Source organism: Salarias fasciatus, chromosome 6 (assembly GCF_902148845.1).
Source record: "Salarias fasciatus chromosome 6, fSalaFa1.1, whole genome shotgun sequence".
In the NCBI taxonomy this organism is placed as follows: domain Eukaryota; kingdom Metazoa; phylum Chordata; class Actinopteri; order Blenniiformes; family Blenniidae; genus Salarias; species Salarias fasciatus.
The window spans coordinates 25,978,229-25,997,559 of NC_043750.1; the positions used below are offsets into that span (position 1 = coordinate 25,978,229).

The following is a 19,331-nucleotide window of genomic DNA, read 5'->3' on the forward strand; positions in this document are numbered from 1 at the left end:
CCGTGATGGAGAGTGTAATGTTTGTTTACTGGAAGAAAAAAAAAAAAGGTCATCTCGTTTTAAACAGTCACAGCTGGCTCTGAACTTCACGACATTACTTTTCCCTTTAAAGTCACTTTTCTTATAGTGAACACAGATGTTCTCTCTTAATGAGCTTTTCTTTTGAAACGAGGCTCCCGAACGACGTCTCGTTTGTCTGTTTTCACTGAAATCAGACGTGTGACAGCAGATGTTAAAAGGAAGGGAAAGACACCAAACTCCAGTCAGTCGGTTGATTTGTCCAACACAGCCAGACAGGCAGCTGGAGCCGGGAGAGGAGACAGTGAACGGTGTTGTGACGCATTTATGGGACGGATCAGGGACGGACTGTGGAGCGGGTGGGCGGGTGAGGGGGGAGGAGGTGAGATCTGAAGCAGACAAGAGAGGAAAACGGCTTTTCTCACCTGAACTACATTCTTTTTATCTCCAGTTTACTTTCTAGCAGAAAGTTTAATCCTCAAAAAAACTAAATTCCCAGTAAAATTAGAGGTTGTCTGCACCAACAATCTGATTCTGAGGTTTTTGGGGGTTTTTTTTTCCATGTAACATTTAATACCGAAGCTTGATTTGTTAGTTCTATTAGAACACAGTTCATCCACCTGCTGCACTGCAGTTCATTTTGAGTCTGCCTGTCATTTTTCGAAGCTTTATTTCCTGTTTTTACGGTTTTTGTCCTTCATTTGAATGTTGCTCTCAGCCTAAAAACGCCCCTTTAAAACCAAACCTTTTGTGTCCTTTGCTTTAACAGCAGCTGGTTCTGTCACTGCGGCGCCACGCTCTCAAATCATCCGTCCACAGATTCATTTGTCAAAGTGCTCCCGGCTAATTTACTTGTTCAGCCCAATTACAAATGTGGCCGACGCTTCATTTAGGACCGTATATCAACTTCCCCTCCCGCTGTGCCACTTTAATTTGGGAGCCTGAAGGGTGAAGGAAAGAAGATTAAAAGTAAAGAGCGCCGGGAGCCGCCTCGTGTTTTACTTTCATCAAGTCCTGGATCAGACGCGCGTATTGGTTTCATGTTGGTGGCTCGTTTTACCACACAAACGCACACACACACACACACACACACACACACACACACACACACACACACACACACACACACACACACACACAGGGAGGACTCAGGTTCGATTCCGGGCCTTGAATTGCTGCTAGAGAGTTTCTTCTGATGGACATGAAATGGTGAGTGTGGCTCATCGGGGACGCTGTGTGTTGCAGAGCGTCAGAATCACGCCCGGGACATGGTGAGAGAGGCCGACCTGTCGCAGTGGGACGCGTTAGTCATCATATCCGGAGACGGACTACTGTATGAGGTGAAAAGCACAACGCATCCAGAGTGACGTGTCTGTGTCAGAAAACCAAAAAAATTGAAACCCATGAGAGATATTTGTCATCATTAGACACAGTTTCCTGCCTGAATATTGGATTTCATGTCAGCTTGACCTAATTTATTTGCATAACAATATTACTGGCTGTAAGTAATATTGGATGTTTGACTGCGTTTCCGTAATGTTGTGAGAGTTTCTTACAGGTTGGTCTTACTGCAGCTGGACGTTGCTGATGTGTGTATTGTGTGTGTGTGTGTGTGTGTCAGGTGATAAATGGCCTGCTGGAGAGGTCGGACTGGGAGGACGCCATCCGCAAGCCGCTGGGTATCCTTCCTGGTGGGTCGGGCAACGCCCTGGCCGCGTCCATACATCACTACTCCGGGTGAGCAGCGCGCACACACACCAGCAAAACCCTCCACCGCCCGCGACTGTCTTCATCTGCAGAAATGTGAACGTGTTGGTATCATTCATCACGTTGTTTTTTTTGTTTTTTTTTTCCATGAAAAATCTGATATTTTCTCTCCAAACAAAAAACAGTCTTTGACAAGAGTTTGACTTTTTTGAAAGTCTGGTTTTACAAAACCAATTAAGTTTTCAGAAACCTCTGTGAAAACAAGCGCCTTGCCTGCCTGCGGTCGACGGGAACGTTAAATACGTTGGAGCCGCATTAGTGATGGCAAGACATGAAACACTCAGCTTCACAGAAACCAGTGGGACCAGTTGTGCTGCATACCAGCGCGGGCCTCGTTTCAGAGGCAGAGTGCAGAGATTCAGTCACAGGCATCCGGAACACACACACACACACACACACACACTCAACGCAGCTACAGCCGAGACACTTCAGACCAGCACAAACCAAAGATCTGAATCTTTTGTAAACTTCTTAGACATTTACTGTGAAAGATGTGATCTCTTATCCTGCTGAGTGTGGCTGTTTGACGTTTGGAGGGTTCAGGTTGGAGTGAAATGCTTCAAACAGTCCATCAGTACATACAGCCGAGCCTCAGGAGGACACACTCCAAGACTTTCAGAGTGAAATTATCTCCTGTCATCTGCATAAATTATTAACAGTTCGCTCATTTGGGAAATTGTTTAGAGTTTTATCAGCAGGAATAAAAAAAGCCAGTCAAAGGACAAAAGGAACAAAGATACAGGAGCATCTTTACTCATCCTCGAACCCAGTGTATCATAACGAAGTGTGTTTACAGAAGCAAAGTCATATTTCTAAAATATTTTTAGAAAGAAAACATTTCTCCTCTGATAAAATATGGAGCAGTTGGAGTTGGGATCATTAACACTGGTGTTACAACTTTGTGGGAATATGTGAGAATAAAATCAACACTCTATTCAAATGCTTGAAAAACCACATCGTATTAAATTACATATTCTGTCCATCCAAACATCAACATATCTGAGGAAAAGTCAAAGGTGACTTGAGTCAGTCTTAACATTAAGTTTAAAAGGTTTCCTGTGATTTTAACTTGGATTTGTCGTTAATGAGTAATCAGTTAAATCCCTCTGCGTCACAGACGGTTGACAGTTGACAAATCAATCTGTCTGATTTATCAGCTTAAGTTGAACTTGACTAATTCAACACTTTGCAGTTCTGAATGTTTGTGTGATGAAGAGCTTGAGGAGATCACTGGTTGTTTTGCTTTAAAGATAATTAATCAGTTGCTGATTTCTTTACAAATGTCTGTTCTCTTGGTCTGTTTTTTTTTTCTTTCTGCAAAGTTCAGGTAATGTCATGTGAAGGTCTCTGACCTGTTTTCTCTCTGCAGCTCATCGTTTCGACATGGTTGCCTGCTCCTGTTTGCATTTTGCCCTTTTGAATCTACAGTCTCTGTGGGAAATTAAATAACCTCATGAGGAACTCGAGGCGCTTCCCCTTTCCAGCAGCTCTTAATGTTTTTAGGCCGCATGAACTTCATCTTGTTATTTATTTTTCACTCTGTCATACTTTATACCTCAGTAAGTTTCTTCGGTTTGCTCCTCGCAGCCTTTATGTAATCCTTTGTGCTGCCGTCTTGGGTTTAGCTTCTCAGCAGGATTTTCAGAGTGAATTAAAGCTAAACAGGGGAAATGGAACGGTGAATCAAAAAAAAAAAAAAAAAGGAAAGAAAGAAAGAAAGAAAGCGGAAATTCTCTCTGACGATTCTGTCTTCACCAGAAAGAGCCTCATTCATTCATTCATCACCTCGGCTGCGTCTGCCAATCAGCTTCTCATCGAACAATGGTGCTCCTGCCAGAGCGGCGGCAACAATGAGAGGAAGGGACCAGACTCTGCATTGTTTACTCCCCCCCTCACTCTCCGGGGGCATCCAGAAGCTCTCCCCCTCTCCCCCTCTGCCCCTCTGCAGGCCGTCCAGCAGCCGGACGATTGTATCTGTTATTATTCCCAGCTGAATGTCGGGTTCACCGGGGCTGCGTGGATCAAACGGGCCGCGGCCAGAATGCGTTTGGTGTTATGCAACACACGCAGGTTCACCGACGGAGGGTTTAATTCGCTTCTCTACAGAGGCCGAGTGACTGGAAACATCATCTGCTGCTTGTGGAGTGACAGGTGTGGCGCCCGGACGTGAGCGTGTCTCCCTCCTCTGGTGGATCACGGACGCTACAGAAGAGCCTCAGACGGAAAAGTTTTGATCATTTATAGAAGAGCCTCGCGGCTGAAGAGAAGCTGGGCTGCGTGTGCAACAGAAAGGCAACAGATCCCGTCGAAGGTGGTGAAGAGTGATCAGAGAAAACTAGCAGGAATATTATGTTTTATTCTCACTGGTGTTTGGTTGAACTTGATATCAGTGGACAGAGTGTGTGATGAAATGTCAGATTCCACACTGTGACGCTGCCAACACGGACATGTATACAGAGTGGAGCACAGCAAATAAGCAAATAAACAGAGAGGGGTTGATGGGAATTCCAGGAGAATGTCTTAAGAGATTCTGTCTCCTCCAGAGACGCCGCTCGTGTCTCCCTCCTCTCCCACTGTAAGAAACAAGAAAACATTACTTTGAGGGGACGAAGGTGGTGTTTTTCCTTGATGGACTGTGTGTTTCCAGCTGTGAGAGCACACACCAATTCCCATCCATCCGATTTCTAACCCTCTTCTTCCTCAGGGGGCCACGGAGGCATATAGGCGGTCAGCAGGGGCCTGTGGCCGCCGCAGAAAACCTGCGACTGGAACATGCTCCGACTGCCAGATATGAGGATGTTACAGTTTTAGACCTTTAGGTAGCAGGTTGTCCTCATGTTGTGTTGTGACTTCTCCTCTGTTGTTGTGTGAATACACGGAAAACATTCAGCAGTGATCTGATTAAAGGTTAAAGCTTTCTCTGTGACTAAAACCATTCTGAAAAAGATCGGTAACCTATGGACAGTATTCTTACAGATTTGCTTTGCTTATGAAGAAACATCGAGGAACGGATCACAGTTACTACTGCTGCGCTAACCAGTCGCAGGTGTTTTTGCTGCTCTTCTCATTTTAGTTAATTATTCTTCAGGACACATCAAATGCTAAATGAGCGGGGAGCGTGCAGCACTGATCTGCACGTCCCAGACGCTCTGTGATGTGAAGACCGGAGCATAAAATACTCCATTACAAGGAAGGGATCTGCATTAACACTTTCATTCATAAACAGCCGTTCAGATGCTGTTCACTTGTTAGTTTACAGCCTGGTAGACTGATTCAGTGTTTCCTCCAGTCATCCTTGGAGACCTCCTGCCCTGCGTGTGCTCCTCTGTTCCAACATAACCGGTTCAAACGAAGACATCATTAGCAGCTACCACATTAAACCATGTATCAGATTAAAACCATGTCATGTAAACACTTCAGTCTGATTAGATTGGCCCGATCCAACTGGAAATACAACAGGCAGCAGGTGGTGTGACCCGGTTTATGAACAGTCCATGCAAACATGAAACGATGTCTGTTATGTAGCATCCGTTCATCCTTCCGTCCATACATCCTTGAACAGATCACCACTCCATCACAGCAAAAGATCGAGCAATGTCAGAAATGAAAGTGTCCCCTGGCTGTTTTGTTTTAAATAACGTGGCCGGGCTGTTTGCACCTTGACCAGACATGAATGTGATGTTGATGAATATGGAGAGTATGAGCTCCACCGAGACGCCGGCTCCTTGCTGTAATTGGCTGTGGGAGGTAACAGCAGGCGCACCGGCACATGTGTGTTCCTGACCTTCGACCTCTGCCTCCGGTCTCCCAGATGGGCCTGTCTTTGTTGTCTGAACGCCCCCTGTCCTCCCCCGGACTCACCCCACTCCCAACACATCACCGAGGGGCTCCGCCCCATCCCTCCTTTTATACTTAGTGTTTTCAGCCTCTGCTCTCGCTGTTCACTCCCAAAAACACACAGAAGCCTCGACCCACTTCCTAAAAATATGAAGTGCACCCCGCTGTTTTATTTTAGTGTCTTATGCCCAAAGCCAGATCTTACAGTCTCCTCTTATAGCCCAGAAAGAAACACTCGTTTCCAATCTCATGAGAGATAACTGACATTTTTATCAACTTTGACATGAAACAGTGACGTTCAGTCGTACCCTAAACCGCAAATCAAGTTATTTTTTAATTACGAAATTGGTCGTAAAAGGAATGTGAATCTTTTGCTCTCCGTTTTCGCTCATGTCTAGTTAGAATCTATTCCATCCATGTGTGAATTTACTAGCTGACTTTTAGTCTCTGTTTTTCTCTCAACTCAACTGAGAATTTTTCATTAACTGAATTTGCAAATGTGGAGTAACAAGTCCATCTGAAGAAAGTGTGTGTGAGCGGAAGTGTTGGTGTCTGATGTGTGCTCTCCTTCCCCCCTGCAGAGGCTCAGCGGTGTCCAGCGAGGAGCTGCTGCTCAGCTGCGGCTTCCTGCTCTGTAAAGGCCTGGTGAGGCGGATGGACCTGGTGTCGGTGCACCTCTCCTCCGGCCCCCGCCTCTTCTCCTTCCTGTCTCTGGCCTGGGGCTTCGTGGCGGACGTGGACATCGAGAGCGAGAAGTACCGGCACGTGGGGGCGGTGCGCTTCACGGTGGGCACGCTGGTGAGGCTGGCGTCTCTCCGCGTCTACAAGGGCAGGCTGGCCTACCTGCCCGCCGCCAAGGACCACGACGCCCGGCAGGGTCTGGGCGACGACCTGACCCGGCGCCGTAAGGGCCGCCCGGCGCCCCTCCTGAGCCCCCCGCCCACGGACTCCCCCTGCCGCCACAGCCTCCACAACTCCTGCCACTCCAACAACTCCCTCAAGGTGCGGCGGACGGAGAGCACGCCGTCCCGGAGCGCCGCCGGGTCCCTGACGGGCCCGCCCGACTCGCTGCTGCCGCCGCTGGACCAGCCGCTGCCCCCCGACTGGGTGGTGGTGCAGGAGGAGGACTTCGTGCTCATGCTGGCCATGTACCAGTCCCACCTGGCGGAGGACCTGTTCGCGGCGCCGGACGCCACCCTGAACGACGGCGTCATCCACCTGTTCTACGTCCGGGCCGGGATCTCGCGCGCGGCGCTGCTCAGGCTGTTTCTGGCCATGGAGAAGGGAGCGCATCTGGCCACGAACTGCCAGCATCTGGTGCACGCCAAGGTGCGGGCGCTCCGGCTGGAGCCGCTCTCAGCCAAGGGGAAGATCACGGTGGACGGCGAGGTGGTGGAGTACGGCCCGGTGCAGGCGGAGGTGCACAAAGGCCTGTCCAGGTTAATCAGTGGATGAGCTGAGCCGGACCGCCGCCACACCTCTGCACACGAATCACTTCACCGAAACACCTGAGAGGAATTAATGTCCGATTTATTCCTGGTGGGTTGTTTCTGAACTCCGCTTCTTTTCATAGTGGGAGAAACTTCTGCAGGTTTCTGTCTTTATTTCAAAATCTCACAGTTTGTTTTTCATGTTTGGGGTGAAATGGGAAATTTTTTAACTTCTGAGTGAGAGTAATGCTCCAGAACACTGAGAAACTTTAATCTCACAAACAGGAGCCTCAGTAACACAGAGGAGCTGCTGCTCATCCCACAAATGCTCGGCGCTCACACATGTGATGCGTTTTAAAGGGAAATGAATTAAAATGTCCAGCCAAGAAGCATTGCTACAACAAACTACTACACCAAAAACAAATATCTTTATTTTAATGAGTGGTGCACATGAGAAAACAGGAATTCAGCAATAAAACTGGCTGTAATTCATTGATTTAATCAGAGTTAATGTGAGAATTATCTTCATCCGCCTGAATAGTTCGATAATTAGAAAAAAGTCATTCTAATTGTTTAGAAGTGAAACTGTTTAAAGTAGTTTTACTAGAAGTTTAATTTCACAGTATGACTTTCCCAGCTGTTCCCAGCTGCATGAACACACTGCTGGTTCAGACATTGAACAGCGATGTGATTGGCCGGTGAGTTCAACAACAGCCAATCACATCGCTGCTTCCAAGGGGAACTCTCATGACAAATCAAGGAATTTTTCAATAAACTCCATCAGGACTTTAGTGTTTCCAAACTGTGTTTTTAAGGAGATTTTGAAATAAAGCAGGACTGACCTGCAGTGAACTTACTGTGAAAAGAAACATGACCTGATTTCATGAAATCGAGCTGAGCTCTAACAATATATCTATTATTTATATTTATGTTTTTTTTTTAAAGCCTCTGTTTATTTAATGTTAACACTTTCTGACTGAGCGTACTGTCCATGCATCATCCTCACATCAGACCAAACCTACAGACTCGTCATCCTCTCATGATGAAGAGTTTCACCTCTGTCCACATCTGGTCAGTCTGAGGCCGCACTCAGCTTCTTATGCCACAGCAAAGGAATAGCTTCATTTATTTATTTATTCAGCCTTCATGTAGTCTGTGTGTGTGTGTGTGTGTGTGTTTTCAAAAGAGTAAAATCAACGACACAAACCCAAACAAAGCACACGGACTGTAACGCCGAGAGTCACACATCAAGCCTGCGGTTGTTTCACTTCCAGTCTGACACAGATTCCGATCAGTCGGACCAGAGTGGAGCTCTGAACGAGTTCGTCGTTCCGGCTCACTCTCGGAGGAAACTGGAAGTCAAACCCGCTCAAGTTTCTGTCCAGATTGACGCAGAAACACAGCAGGAGTGTAAACATGACGCTTCGGTTAAAGGAAGAGATGTAATATTGAACTTTTAAAACACAATTGAAGACATGAAAATTAAAAAAGAAAACGTGAAAGTGTATTTGAGTGTTTACAGGTTATTATTGCGGTAAATCAGATGAGATCTTTAATATTGAAAAATCAGTATTTCTTCAAATTAGTAACATCTGTTCACACAAGTCATTTTATATTTCTGCTGTTTTCACAGTTATCTCAGTTTTCCTCCACTAAAATACGGCAAATGAAGCAATTTGAATATTTCTCCTTTTAGACATTTAAAATGTTTTTTTTCTTTTAATTTCAATGATTACCTGAAGTGAGAGCCACAGAGCCTGTCACAGTTTCCCCTCAGATGAGGATCCCCACTGCGCCGGCTGGTTTCTCTGCTGTGGCATAAGAAGGGAGTGGAGTCCGGCGGCCGGAGGCTCTGCTCTGTCCTGCAGCTCTGCTCCTGTCGGCTTGATTGATGCAGGCCTGTTTTTTTCCTTCACTGTGCATTCCCCCCCCCCACCACACACACCTCTGCAGTCCAGATCTGTCTCTCTATCAGTGAGCATCACCGAGGTGTCCTTAACATTCAGCTTTAAATCAGAGGAGTCGATCGCTCCGCTTCACGTCTGTCTAAATAGAAGGAAAAGGATCAGGTTGAATTCATAGACACTGAGAGGGCGCCAGCAGGCTTTAGGGGAGGGTGGGAGCAGGTTAAAACAGCCTGGGGAGCGGATGGGGGGGGGTTATCGACTTGTTAAATGCTGCATGAGGCAGGCGGTGTTTTGTTCCCGACCGGGCGCCTTCCCTCTCTCTGCTCTCCGCAAGAAACCACCGGGGAACATTAGCAAACTGTGGAAAAGAGAAATCGTAAACCGGAGGAGAAGAAACACTGCTGTGACTCAAAGAAACAGCCTGGATAGACAGACCTCTTCGCCTTTTTATACCGTTCACTGTGGATTCATACCACAATGTTCCACTGAATCCATGCATAAAAAGAAATAAATATATAATAGTATATTTTGGCAGTTTGGACGTGTAAAACATATTAAGGCAAATAAGTGTCTCTAACCAGGTTTGTGTAAAAGTGGAAAATAACATGAAACGGCAGAGTTCAAAGCTTTGATGTGCCTACAGAGTCGCACCTTCTCATGTTTTCTGTTTTATCCGACATGCTAAAAGTGTTGGACTCTGTAAATACTGAGCTGCAAGAGACCAAAATCAATCTCCTCCCTGTATGATTTACTTTTACTGGTGCTTTTTTTTTGTTTGTTTTTGCACGCTTGTTGCCAACGCCGCTCCGAAGCCTTTGTGTGACCTCGAGGTCAAGTTTGTACCGTTCAGCTGCTTCACCAGTTTAACTCGTGTGGATGATTCTCGCCAGAGGAAGGACTCTGCAGCAGAGGAGCGACAAGCACAGAAGATGGAAACAGTACTTGAAATCCCGCTTTAATCGTTTCCCTTCAGTTTTGTTCCAGGGCACAGAAAGTGGTCTGCAGCATGAAACACCTTAAACCTTCAAACTTGATGTTTGAGACAATAACGTTAATAGACCTTAACTGCTTGAACTTTGACCTTCCAGGTTAAAAGAATTAACCTGAGACACAGAAAGCTACAGACCACTTACTTTTTTTTACCTATGCAAAGTGGGCTGTTTTGTGTGCAGTGGTCCTTTAACATGTGCCTTGAGTGTGCTGCCCCCTGGTGGTTGAACATGGCGGCGCACGCACAAGTTCTAGCAGAACAGGAGGATTCAGAATTGGTGGCAACATGTTGCAAATCTTGAATGAAGCTGCATCCTGTTGTTTTGCCTGCAGGAGCTGATCAATAACCACTGTGTGACAATACTTCCGGTTTCCTGCTGATCTAGTCTCGTCTGTTGATTCTTGTTTTTGTTTTGTTTTTTAATCTGCTGCTTCTGAACTGCGGTCTGCTCCTGTCTGTGAGGGTTGGTGAAGGGAAAGTAGTCTTTTTTTTTTTTTTCTGGCACACTGAAGATTGAATGATTGATTCTTTATTCCAAGAGAGATCTATTTTTCCATTTAGATGAATGTAAGTTTTATATGATCAGAGGAAACCGTCTGCTGGAGAGTTTTTCATTGAGAAAATAAATGAAATGATCAGTAATTGTGGATTGTGTTTTTTTTTAATGAGCAGTTGGTACTTCTTTGGTGTTTTCATGCAGTTTTACCAATCTTCACATTAAAAAAAAAAAAAAGATGCAAAGAGCCGATCCAAATAAAGTGCTGCACAAAGTTTCTCTGGTACTGCTTGCAAAGTTTAATACATCACTATACAGTCGTCTTCAAAAGCAACAAAAGGGAAACCATGAAAAAAATTAAATCGTTAAGTACAATACACACTCAGCGTTTTGTACATTTATGCCCCAAGCATCCACGTGACTTGTTAAACTCAAGTTTGTGTTAAATATATACTGTTATGTACTCATATAATTCAATATAGGCAAGATGTCTGTACAGAGGGAACCAGGCTACAAATTATAACTTTTTATTAGTAGTTTTTTTTTTTGTTTTTTTTTTGTATATCAACAACAGGCCACTGTGGAAATGTAGACATCGTACAGTCAAGTCTTGTGTAGCCCGTCAGAAGGCTTAAAGCAACATTGTACATGCTTTGGCTGTAAAACAAACTGCTCGCAGTAATAACCAAGAATCTGAATCCGGAGAATATTCACACACATACACAGAAAATTGTACACGACAGGTCTGATATCCTGCTGGACTCTTCACCGGGAGGTCCAGCAGAGATAGCTTCACATTTTCTGTGGATGAATGAGGAAGAGGGCGACGGAGGACGAAGCAGATCCGGGTGGAGTCAACGAAAAGAGGAGAGGAGAAAGATAAAGGAGGCTCCATGCTACAGCGACACGTCCTCCTCTGCAGCGGTCAAGGCAAAACAATGACAAAGGGGGGGGTGTGCCTGATTGCCTCGTCGGATACAGGAACGCCTCGCTTCAGGGGAATATGGAAGACGATGCAAAGCAAAAAAATACCCTCATTTATTCGAAGTGTCTTTAAAAGTCAGCAGCTCTCGGCTCGTTTCATCCTCTCCCCTCACTCGCAATGGCACAGTGCGCGTTCTCGCTCACAAACACTCTTCAGCATCAAGGTTCAAGTAAAACACCAGACGGCCGACGCTCTCCTGCTCATTCTCTTCCATCACAGCACCGGGAGGGGGAGGGGGAGGGGGAGGGGGGAGGGGGAGGGGGAGGGGGGGTCACCTAGAGTCACTACAGTGAGAATCACAAGGAATCGACGACAGGAGCATCACGTCGGCGGTGGGATGGAGTTCCTCGAAAAAGATGTAAACAAAGACCGCCGGTTTCCCCCGGGGAAGCACGACTGGACCCAGAGGTGAGTTTCACAACACAGCCACGAGCAGAGAGAGCGAGAGAGAGAGAGAGAGAGAGTCCAGGGCAGGACCCCAGTCTCTCTCTGTGACGCTCAGAAACACAAAACACCTGGAAATCAGCAAGCAGAACCTGTGCTGTGTTCGTGGATAACTGGGAACTTTCCAGAGTTTCCAGCCGCACGAACGCGACGCGCACTCGGCGGAGGGCTGTGGTGGGAGACTCCGGGAGGGAAACGGCGCGGCGCCATGGTCTGAGATCAATAACGACGATTCAAGTAAGGCAACATGTCGATGTGTGCGAGTGGAATGGATGGTCCGTGCGTGCGGCGCCTGTAGTGCAGGATGGTGCAGCCAGAGTGTCAGTAGTGCTACAGAGAACTGTGGCCCGCGAGGGGGGGGGGGGGAGGCGGGGCCTCGCGGGTTCTCAGCCGTCAAGTATCATCAGGCGGCTTCACGTTTTGCAGGCTGAGACAGCAGAGTGTTTATCTGGCAGATCTCCCCCCCGGGGGGGGGGGGTTCATGGCACTGATTCTCCGTGTCTTTCAGCTCCTTTCTGATCCGTTCACAGCAAACTGAGCAGCTTCTTCTACCCGCGTCCATGAACAAATGACGAATTCCTGGTGTGGCGAGGCGTCGCTCGGAGGTCTGTGTGAGGGCGTGACGCCCGCTCGCCTGCCCCCCTCCTCCCCTCTTTACCCATCATGCTCGTCTGCAGAAACACTGAAGGAGAACAAAGACATGATCAGGATTCCGCTCACGACGGGCGCTGCTCTCCGGAGGTCGAGGTCGGACCAACAGGAATCAGACTATTTCTTTTTAAGGGGGAGTTCTGTGGAGTTTGGGGCAACGGGGGGAGGGAGTAAAGTGAGAGAAGGTGAAGGATAAGAATGCGGGCGGAGCTGTGGCCACACTGGGGGGGGGGGGCAGACTGGAAACAGTCTGGACAGTAATGATCCTCCTCTACAGGTGAGGCAGATGGAAGGGGGGGAGGGGGGGCAGTGCAGAGTGTGTTGGGAATCTGTGAGGAGGCACTTACTTGTCCTCTGTGTGCTCGGGGATGGCGGCGGCGGCGAGCGCCGCGCGGTACTGCAGCAGCACGCCGCGGACGCTCTTCACAAAGCCCTTGGACAGCGGGAAGAGGGGGAAGCCGATGTCCGGGTAGCCGCTGCCCTCGGGGAGGAAGCTCCGGTAGCTCTTTCTCCTTTTCTTTGGTCGCACCACCGGCTGGCTCCCCGAGGAGACCGCCGCCGCTGAGGCGCTGACCCCGCCGCGGGCCGTGGAGTCGGGCGCCGCCGGGTCCCCCAGCGAGCCGTCGCAGTCCGAGTTGTGGCTCAGCTCCTGCTGAGGGGGGGCCGTGGTGGAGGGACTCAGCCCCGAGTCCTCCAGCTCCTCCTCCATAATACTGCTCACTCCCCCGGCGCCCGCCTCCTCCCCCGGCTTCCCCAGGGCGCCGTACGCTCCCGGCTCGTCCTTGCAGTGGTGGCGGGAGGCGTGCGCCGCCTGGCCCCTCTCGGCCGACTCGTGCAGCTCCAGCCAGGCCTCCAGGCGGTGGACCAGCCGCCAGCCGCTGGAGGAGAAGTGCTCCTGGATCTCCTGCCTGAAGACCTCCACCGGGTGCTGCAGCAGCTGCGTCATGGACTGCACCATCTTGATCAGCGCCATCTCGTTGTAGCAGCGGCTGTTCTCGTAGCCCTCCTGGAGGCCCCGGTCGCTGTCGAAGCCGGCCTCGTTGTAGTACGGCTCGTTGACCAGGATGAGGCCTGCAGAGCCACAACAGCCACGTTTAGAAACAGATTTAAAAACCAGCGAGGAAAAGATGTCTAGAAATGACCATGTTGTAACGGGCGCTATATAAATAAAGCTGAATTGAATTGAATTGTGGAGTGAAGCTTCGTATGGAGGCTTTCTACACGTCCAGCTGCTCTCAGATACACATTCAGACTGTTTAAGCACCTCGCAGTATAGAAACTGAAGGACACATCTCCAAAGGTCAAAGGTCACGGTCCTCGCTTTGGGACTATTAACAGAATAAAAACTCTGAGCGGTCAAATCCGCATGAACTCTGTGAGCAAGAGGAAACACGTCACTAAGGATTCAAGCGAGAGTCGGAGATGTGTGTGTGTGTGTGTGTGTGTGTGTGTTGCACTAACCTTGTATGGAGATGAGAACTTGCAGCAGGCTGGACTTGCTGGTCCACCTCTCGGTGCCCTGATGATTAAAACATAACTTTACTTTGTCATCTGCTTCTGTTTTCATGTCATTTACAGTATTAATTAACTGTTTCTCATATTGGTCCCAATGTGTTTCAATCCTTTGAACGTCTTCCTTGTCTGACACAGAGCGCGTCTCGTTATTGGCCGACTCTGAGGCTCCTCCTGCGCTCACCTTCCCGATCCAGGTGCCCAGCAGACTGACGCAGACCTTGCCGTTGTCGTAGAGATTGGGGTTGAGGCGGCCGCTGCACTGGGACAGGTACCGGAACAGCGGCGGCACCGCCGGGTAGATGTTGGGCAGCTGGATGTCGAACAGGAAGAGGCCGTCCTCGTACGGCGTCCGAGTCGGGCCTTTGATCAGAGCCGACAGCAGATCCTGACGGACAAAGATTTATTTTTTGTTTTTAATTATTTATTTATTTGTCATCTGCTTTAAACAGACTATTTAAATCACTAATAACCACAAGAAAGTTAATTTCGTTGCAAATGTTTTCAGAAGTTTAGTCGGTTTTCAATTTAGCACGAGGTGTTCGACTTTCAGGAGACGCACCATGCGGTCCTCGAAGGTTTTGACCATGATGCCGTCGGGCAGCGACGTGGCGAGCAGAGCCATCTCCTTCCTCACCGTGCTGAAGAACTTCTTCGCCTCGGCCGGCTGGAACTCCATTTTGTTAAAAGAGTGAGTTTCTGGAAGGGAGGAATCACAACACACACATTTCCCTCAGTGATTTCTGCGTTGTGAGGAGCGGGGAGGGGATGACCGCCTCCTCGTCTCACCTGGAGCCCACTCCAGCACGGAGAACACCTCCCCTTTGGCGCTGGTGAAAGTCACGCCGGGCTTGCCGCCGCTCTGCTGGCACAGCACCGGCGTGTCGCTGAGGAACTCGCTGGGCCACTCCTGTCCGCCCACGGGGGTCTGCGGCTCCTGCTGGGGTTTCTCCTCTCCGACTCGCTCTGCCTGAACACGGCGGGGTGGAACACGACCGTTTGTCGTTTCTCTGCCTGCACTGGCTTTGCTCCTTCGTTTCTCCACAACCTGAAGCCTTACCTCCGTCCCCGCTCCGGCGCTCCCCGCCGTCTCCACCACCGCCTCCATTTTCTCCTCCTCCACGATGGCCACGTTGTCCAGCGTCTTCCTCAGGTTCTCCTGCAGCTTCTTGATGTCGTCCAGGAAGCGCTTCTCCTTGGTGGGCTTCTCGGGGGCCGCCGGCGTCACCGAGGCGGCCACGTTGGCCGTGGCGGTGGGCTCGGCGGAGGTGGGCGAGGTCGGGGAGCCGCCGGTCCACAGCTGCTCCACGGTCATGTTCTTCAGGCTCTCCAGGATCTTCAGGGCCTCCTTCAGCTCCCTGAAGCCCCGAGAGGCGCCGTCCTTCCCGGGCTTCTCCGCGCCGTTTACCGCTGCTCCAGGAGTGGTGCCTGGAAGAGACAGTGAGCACTATTACACACAAAAAACCCACAAAAACACCGCAAAAATCAAGATGGAACTTTCAGAAGCGCTGGTGTTCCCACCTCCTCCCGAAGCGGGGCTGGCCACCGATGCCTCCCCCTCCTCTCCCGGGACTGCTCTGGTGGGGCTGGTGACCCCGGTGACCCCGGCCTTGCCGCTCTCCTGCGGGGGGATGATGAAGGGCGAGGAGCCGGTGGGGGTGGGCGTCGGGGTGGAGGTGTCGGCCGCGTCCGGGTTGATGATGTGGCTGTCGTCCTCGGTGGTCAGCCCGTTGTCCGTCTCCCAGCTGTCGCTCTCGTCCTCCCACTCCTCGGTGGACAGCACGCTGCTCGTCTCCTCCACCGAGTCGTAGTCCGTCTCCTCGATCTCCGACTCCACGTTGTAGAGGTGCTGCGCCACCGATGGGGAAACACCGTCAGAGAATTCCAACTCCGGCCTTCACCTCCCGGCGTCATGGAGGAGTGTTTACCTGCGGCAGGACGATGGTCATGGAGTTGTCCGCCCACACCACCTCCACTTTGCTGCTGACGTCCACCCTGAAGACCTGGCCGACGGACGTCTGCAAGCAGGTCCAAACACAAACATCATCCTCACAAAACAACAACAAATCCCGAAAAGCTCCTGGCGAACACGCAAATGTTTCATCTAGCTCATGATTGTGAGGAAACAGGATTAAATGAGAATAATTTCAGAATGTTTATGACACGTTCTTTGGCAGCAGGACTGAGGAAAAGCTTTCGATGTCTGCATCTGTAAGGTGCAGCATCGTTCCACACCATTATCGTCGCCCTTGAACTAAAATGATTTGGACACATCTGCTATCATGTCGCAGCGCTGAGTTAAGACGCCGCTGGATAAAACACCCATTTTCATAATCTACAAGAAAATGGATGGGTTTTTTTTCCCCCCCCTAAATGAAAGTGTGCCCAGAGCCGCGGCCGTCATAAATATGCTGAAATATGCTAATCTGAATATAGGAGATTCAACATTACAGGTAAAAATATAAAATGAGCATGTCTAAAGATCCTTTTATTCCAGCGAAAAGAATAGAGGAAAAACAGGGAAATGTTTTTCAGAGATGGTACAACCTGGATGTGGATCAAATCTAATGAGGATTTTTACAGAAAGGAACAACCTCAGTCTCTCTCTGTGTCCCGTCCATAACGGGGTTTTACCAAAACGATGAGGAGCGTTTTAAAGTGGAACTAAAGCGGTTTTCTGCCAAAAAGAGGAGGGAATGTTTCCCAGTCGCGCTCACCTCGTTCTCACAGTCGTTCTGCCCGTTCTCGGAGTTCCATATTCTGATGACGATGTCTGTTGTGCGGAAGTGAAAGTCTGGGTGATCTGCGATGTCGTACACGCTGACGTCCTCCTCCACGCCGATAACCTGGAGTGCCATTGTTAAGTGCATGGACAGTTAATGTTCCACACAAAAAGTTAAACGAAGTTTATGTTCTGCAACGACTTTATCAACACTTTAAGGAAAGCAGATGGTGACTCTTGAGCTGACAGACATGGCTCAGAGGTATTCTGGGAGTTTATCGAGATTTTCACGCTATCAAACACATTTTATACTCAGGATCGAGGCCGAGTATGAAGAGAATACGTGTTTCCGACGGACCTCCACGTCGTCACTGCTGGAGTTGAGTTTGATCCACTTCACGACGCATGTTCTGCCCTTGTGGTCGCCGGACTGAATCACGCCGTACACACCGGGGTCCTGCAGGGCTTGAGCTGAGACCAGCACACACACAGATACACACACATACAAAATAGACAAGTACAAAATCAGAGCAGGAGAAGCTTCGAATTAGAAGAGAGCCGTCAAATCACCGCTTTGAATGAACTCTTGATTTTCACGCAGACTGCAGTTCTGCCGCACATGACCTACATACTGCCGGCTGGAGTCTGGCTGAGCGGCCCACATATAGAACGTCTCTGATCCCCACAGACAGAAACCCGACGTCTAATGTGTCTGAGACAAACGGGGGGGGGGGGGGGGGGGGGGGTGGGGGGAAATAAAATTGAAAGCTTTTCTTACGTCGTTTGTCGACCACAAAATCCCCGGGGCAGAACTCGTGACTGTCCAGGTGCTGAATGGGGATCAGGTCATTCGACCGGATCCCCTTCTCCACCCGGCCGTCCTTCCACATCACGTCAGCCGTCGTCTTTGTGGAGACTACTTCCACTGCAACCCTGGAAAAAGACACAGGTATGGTTAGGGGTATTTATTACCTAAACATTCACCGTTTCACATAATTTTCACTTTAAACAAAAAGAGAAAAGAGACTAATTTCAGTTAAGTTTTCTCTCCATGTCGAACACGTTGACGTTTCCTGGTCATCTTTTTACTTCATAAACTGTGAGCTCCAGATTGATCTCTCTCTCTCTCTCTCTTCTTTCCAAATGTGTTCACTTTTAAAGGAAAATATATATAAATGAACACTGGTAAACAATTATTCCAATCCTTCACAAAGTTTTATTTTAGTTCTTCACAATACCAAAACAAGAAAGTGGGGAAAATGGATATCTTGATTTGAATCTTTTTTGCCACCTTTAGTGAAATAAAGCAGTAGAACTGATACACAGCCAAAACGCAGTGGATTTCATTCACGTTGTGTAGAATGAACTGTTTTTTTTTTCCTTATATTTCCAATATTCCAATATTTAAATCACCAGCTTGTAATGGTGTTTCTCCACCAACCAGAGAATTGCACTTCCTCTTTAGAACTTGCCAAATTTTAGGAAACTGCCACAGTTAATTCTTTCGACTGTTTTCAGTGTGAAAACATCAAATGTTTAAGTAAAAAAACTTTTTCTTGATTGAAAAATGCTCTGAAAAATGAAGCTGGACTGACTATAAAAAACAGGATCATGCAAAGGGAAAACTCTGACATGTCTCAGTGATCCAGTAACTAAACATCAGGAATAAAACACGTCAGCGGGAAAACTGCCACAATGTGTGAAGTGTATTATAAACTGAATGTGTCTGAGCTGCTGAGGAAACGGCTCCATCAGGAGGCTGCAGCGCGACGACATGAAGCGAGACACGAGTCGTTCCACAAAATAAAAAGGGTAACAAAAAAAAAAACCTGCACATGTCTCTCTGAAGCTCACAGTGTCAGTGATCATATTTTCAGCCTTTGAACCGAGCGACAGGAGACGAGACTAAAGGTGTGAGAAGCATCATCATCACTGGGAGCAATCGATTTATGAAATGTCAAAACACTCCAGCGGATCATCAGACTTTAAAAATACACACAAGATCAATCGTGGAGTCCCAACAGTGGCCTGATGAGTCACTGCGTCCACAGAGGAAATCCCCGGTGACGGGAGGAAACAAAGAGAATATCTGAAAGAAACATTGACGGAACAGGAGAAAGGAGAACTCACCGGTCTCCAGGCTTGAACTCGCGGGAGAACTTGGTCCTCTTCTTCTTGTGCTTCCTCTTCAGGTTGCGGATGGAGAGCGGGATGCTCTTCTTGCGGTTTGTTCCCAGACCGCTGCTCTGAGACGAGGCCGTGGAGCTCGCCGACGACGTCAGAGAGCTGCAGACGGGGGGGGGGGGAGAAGTCAGGTTTGATCTGCATTTAATTCTTTCATCATAAACTAGAAACTCTAAATGTGTTAAAACAGTTTGTGGCAACGGACTATGACCAACAGGAAAATGACACATGGCTCCCGAGTGCCAGGTTTGAGGCAAATGACATTATTTTCTTGTAAATGACTCTGAAAGTGGATTAAAACCCACTGATGGGTGGAAGAGATGCTGCTCTACTGTAAAAAGTTTGGATGTAACACACTTCAATACGCTTCAAGGATTTTTCGACTCC

At 48.6% G+C, this 19,331-nt stretch overlaps 2 protein-coding genes across 3 annotated transcripts in view; one reads left to right on the forward strand and one right to left on the reverse strand.

The window, feature by feature from the left end:
* The window catches only part of LOC115390695 (sphingosine kinase 1), a 36,399-nt gene extending 25,824 nt beyond the window's left edge, over positions 1-10,575 (forward strand). Inside the window, exons 3-5 of the mRNA XM_030094659.1 lie at positions 1,264-1,358; positions 1,640-1,755; positions 6,204-10,575. Of these exons, the coding sequence (XP_029950519.1) occupies positions 1,264-1,358; positions 1,640-1,755; positions 6,204-7,077 (1,085 nt within the window). The 3' untranslated portion in view covers positions 7,078-10,575. The remainder of the gene's footprint in view (positions 1-1,263; positions 1,359-1,639; positions 1,756-6,203) is intronic.
* Positions 10,576-11,503: 928 nt separating this feature from the next.
* The window catches only part of ube2o (ubiquitin-conjugating enzyme E2O), a 31,470-nt gene continuing 23,642 nt past the window's right edge, over positions 11,504-19,331 (reverse strand). The window contains exons 11-23 of one of the 2 annotated variants that reach the window (XM_030094630.1): positions 18,891-19,046; positions 17,539-17,693; positions 17,119-17,231; positions 16,756-16,884; positions 15,967-16,056; positions 15,560-15,887; positions 15,099-15,466; positions 14,828-15,008; positions 14,601-14,737; positions 14,223-14,426; positions 13,988-14,045; positions 12,874-13,597; positions 11,504-12,557 (exon numbers count right to left, since the gene is read on the reverse strand). In XM_030094630.1, coding sequence (XP_029950490.1) covers positions 12,530-12,557; positions 12,874-13,597; positions 13,988-14,045; positions 14,223-14,426; positions 14,601-14,737; positions 14,828-15,008; positions 15,099-15,466; positions 15,560-15,887; positions 15,967-16,056; positions 16,756-16,884; positions 17,119-17,231; positions 17,539-17,693; positions 18,891-19,046 — 2,671 coding nt within the window. In that variant the 3' untranslated portion in view covers positions 11,504-12,529. Of the gene's footprint in view, positions 13,598-13,987; positions 14,046-14,222; positions 14,427-14,600; positions 14,738-14,827; positions 15,009-15,098; positions 15,467-15,559; positions 15,888-15,966; positions 16,057-16,755; positions 16,885-17,118; positions 17,232-17,538; positions 17,694-18,890; positions 19,047-19,331 lie in introns of both variants that reach the window. The other variant, XM_030094632.1, reaches the window with a different exon arrangement.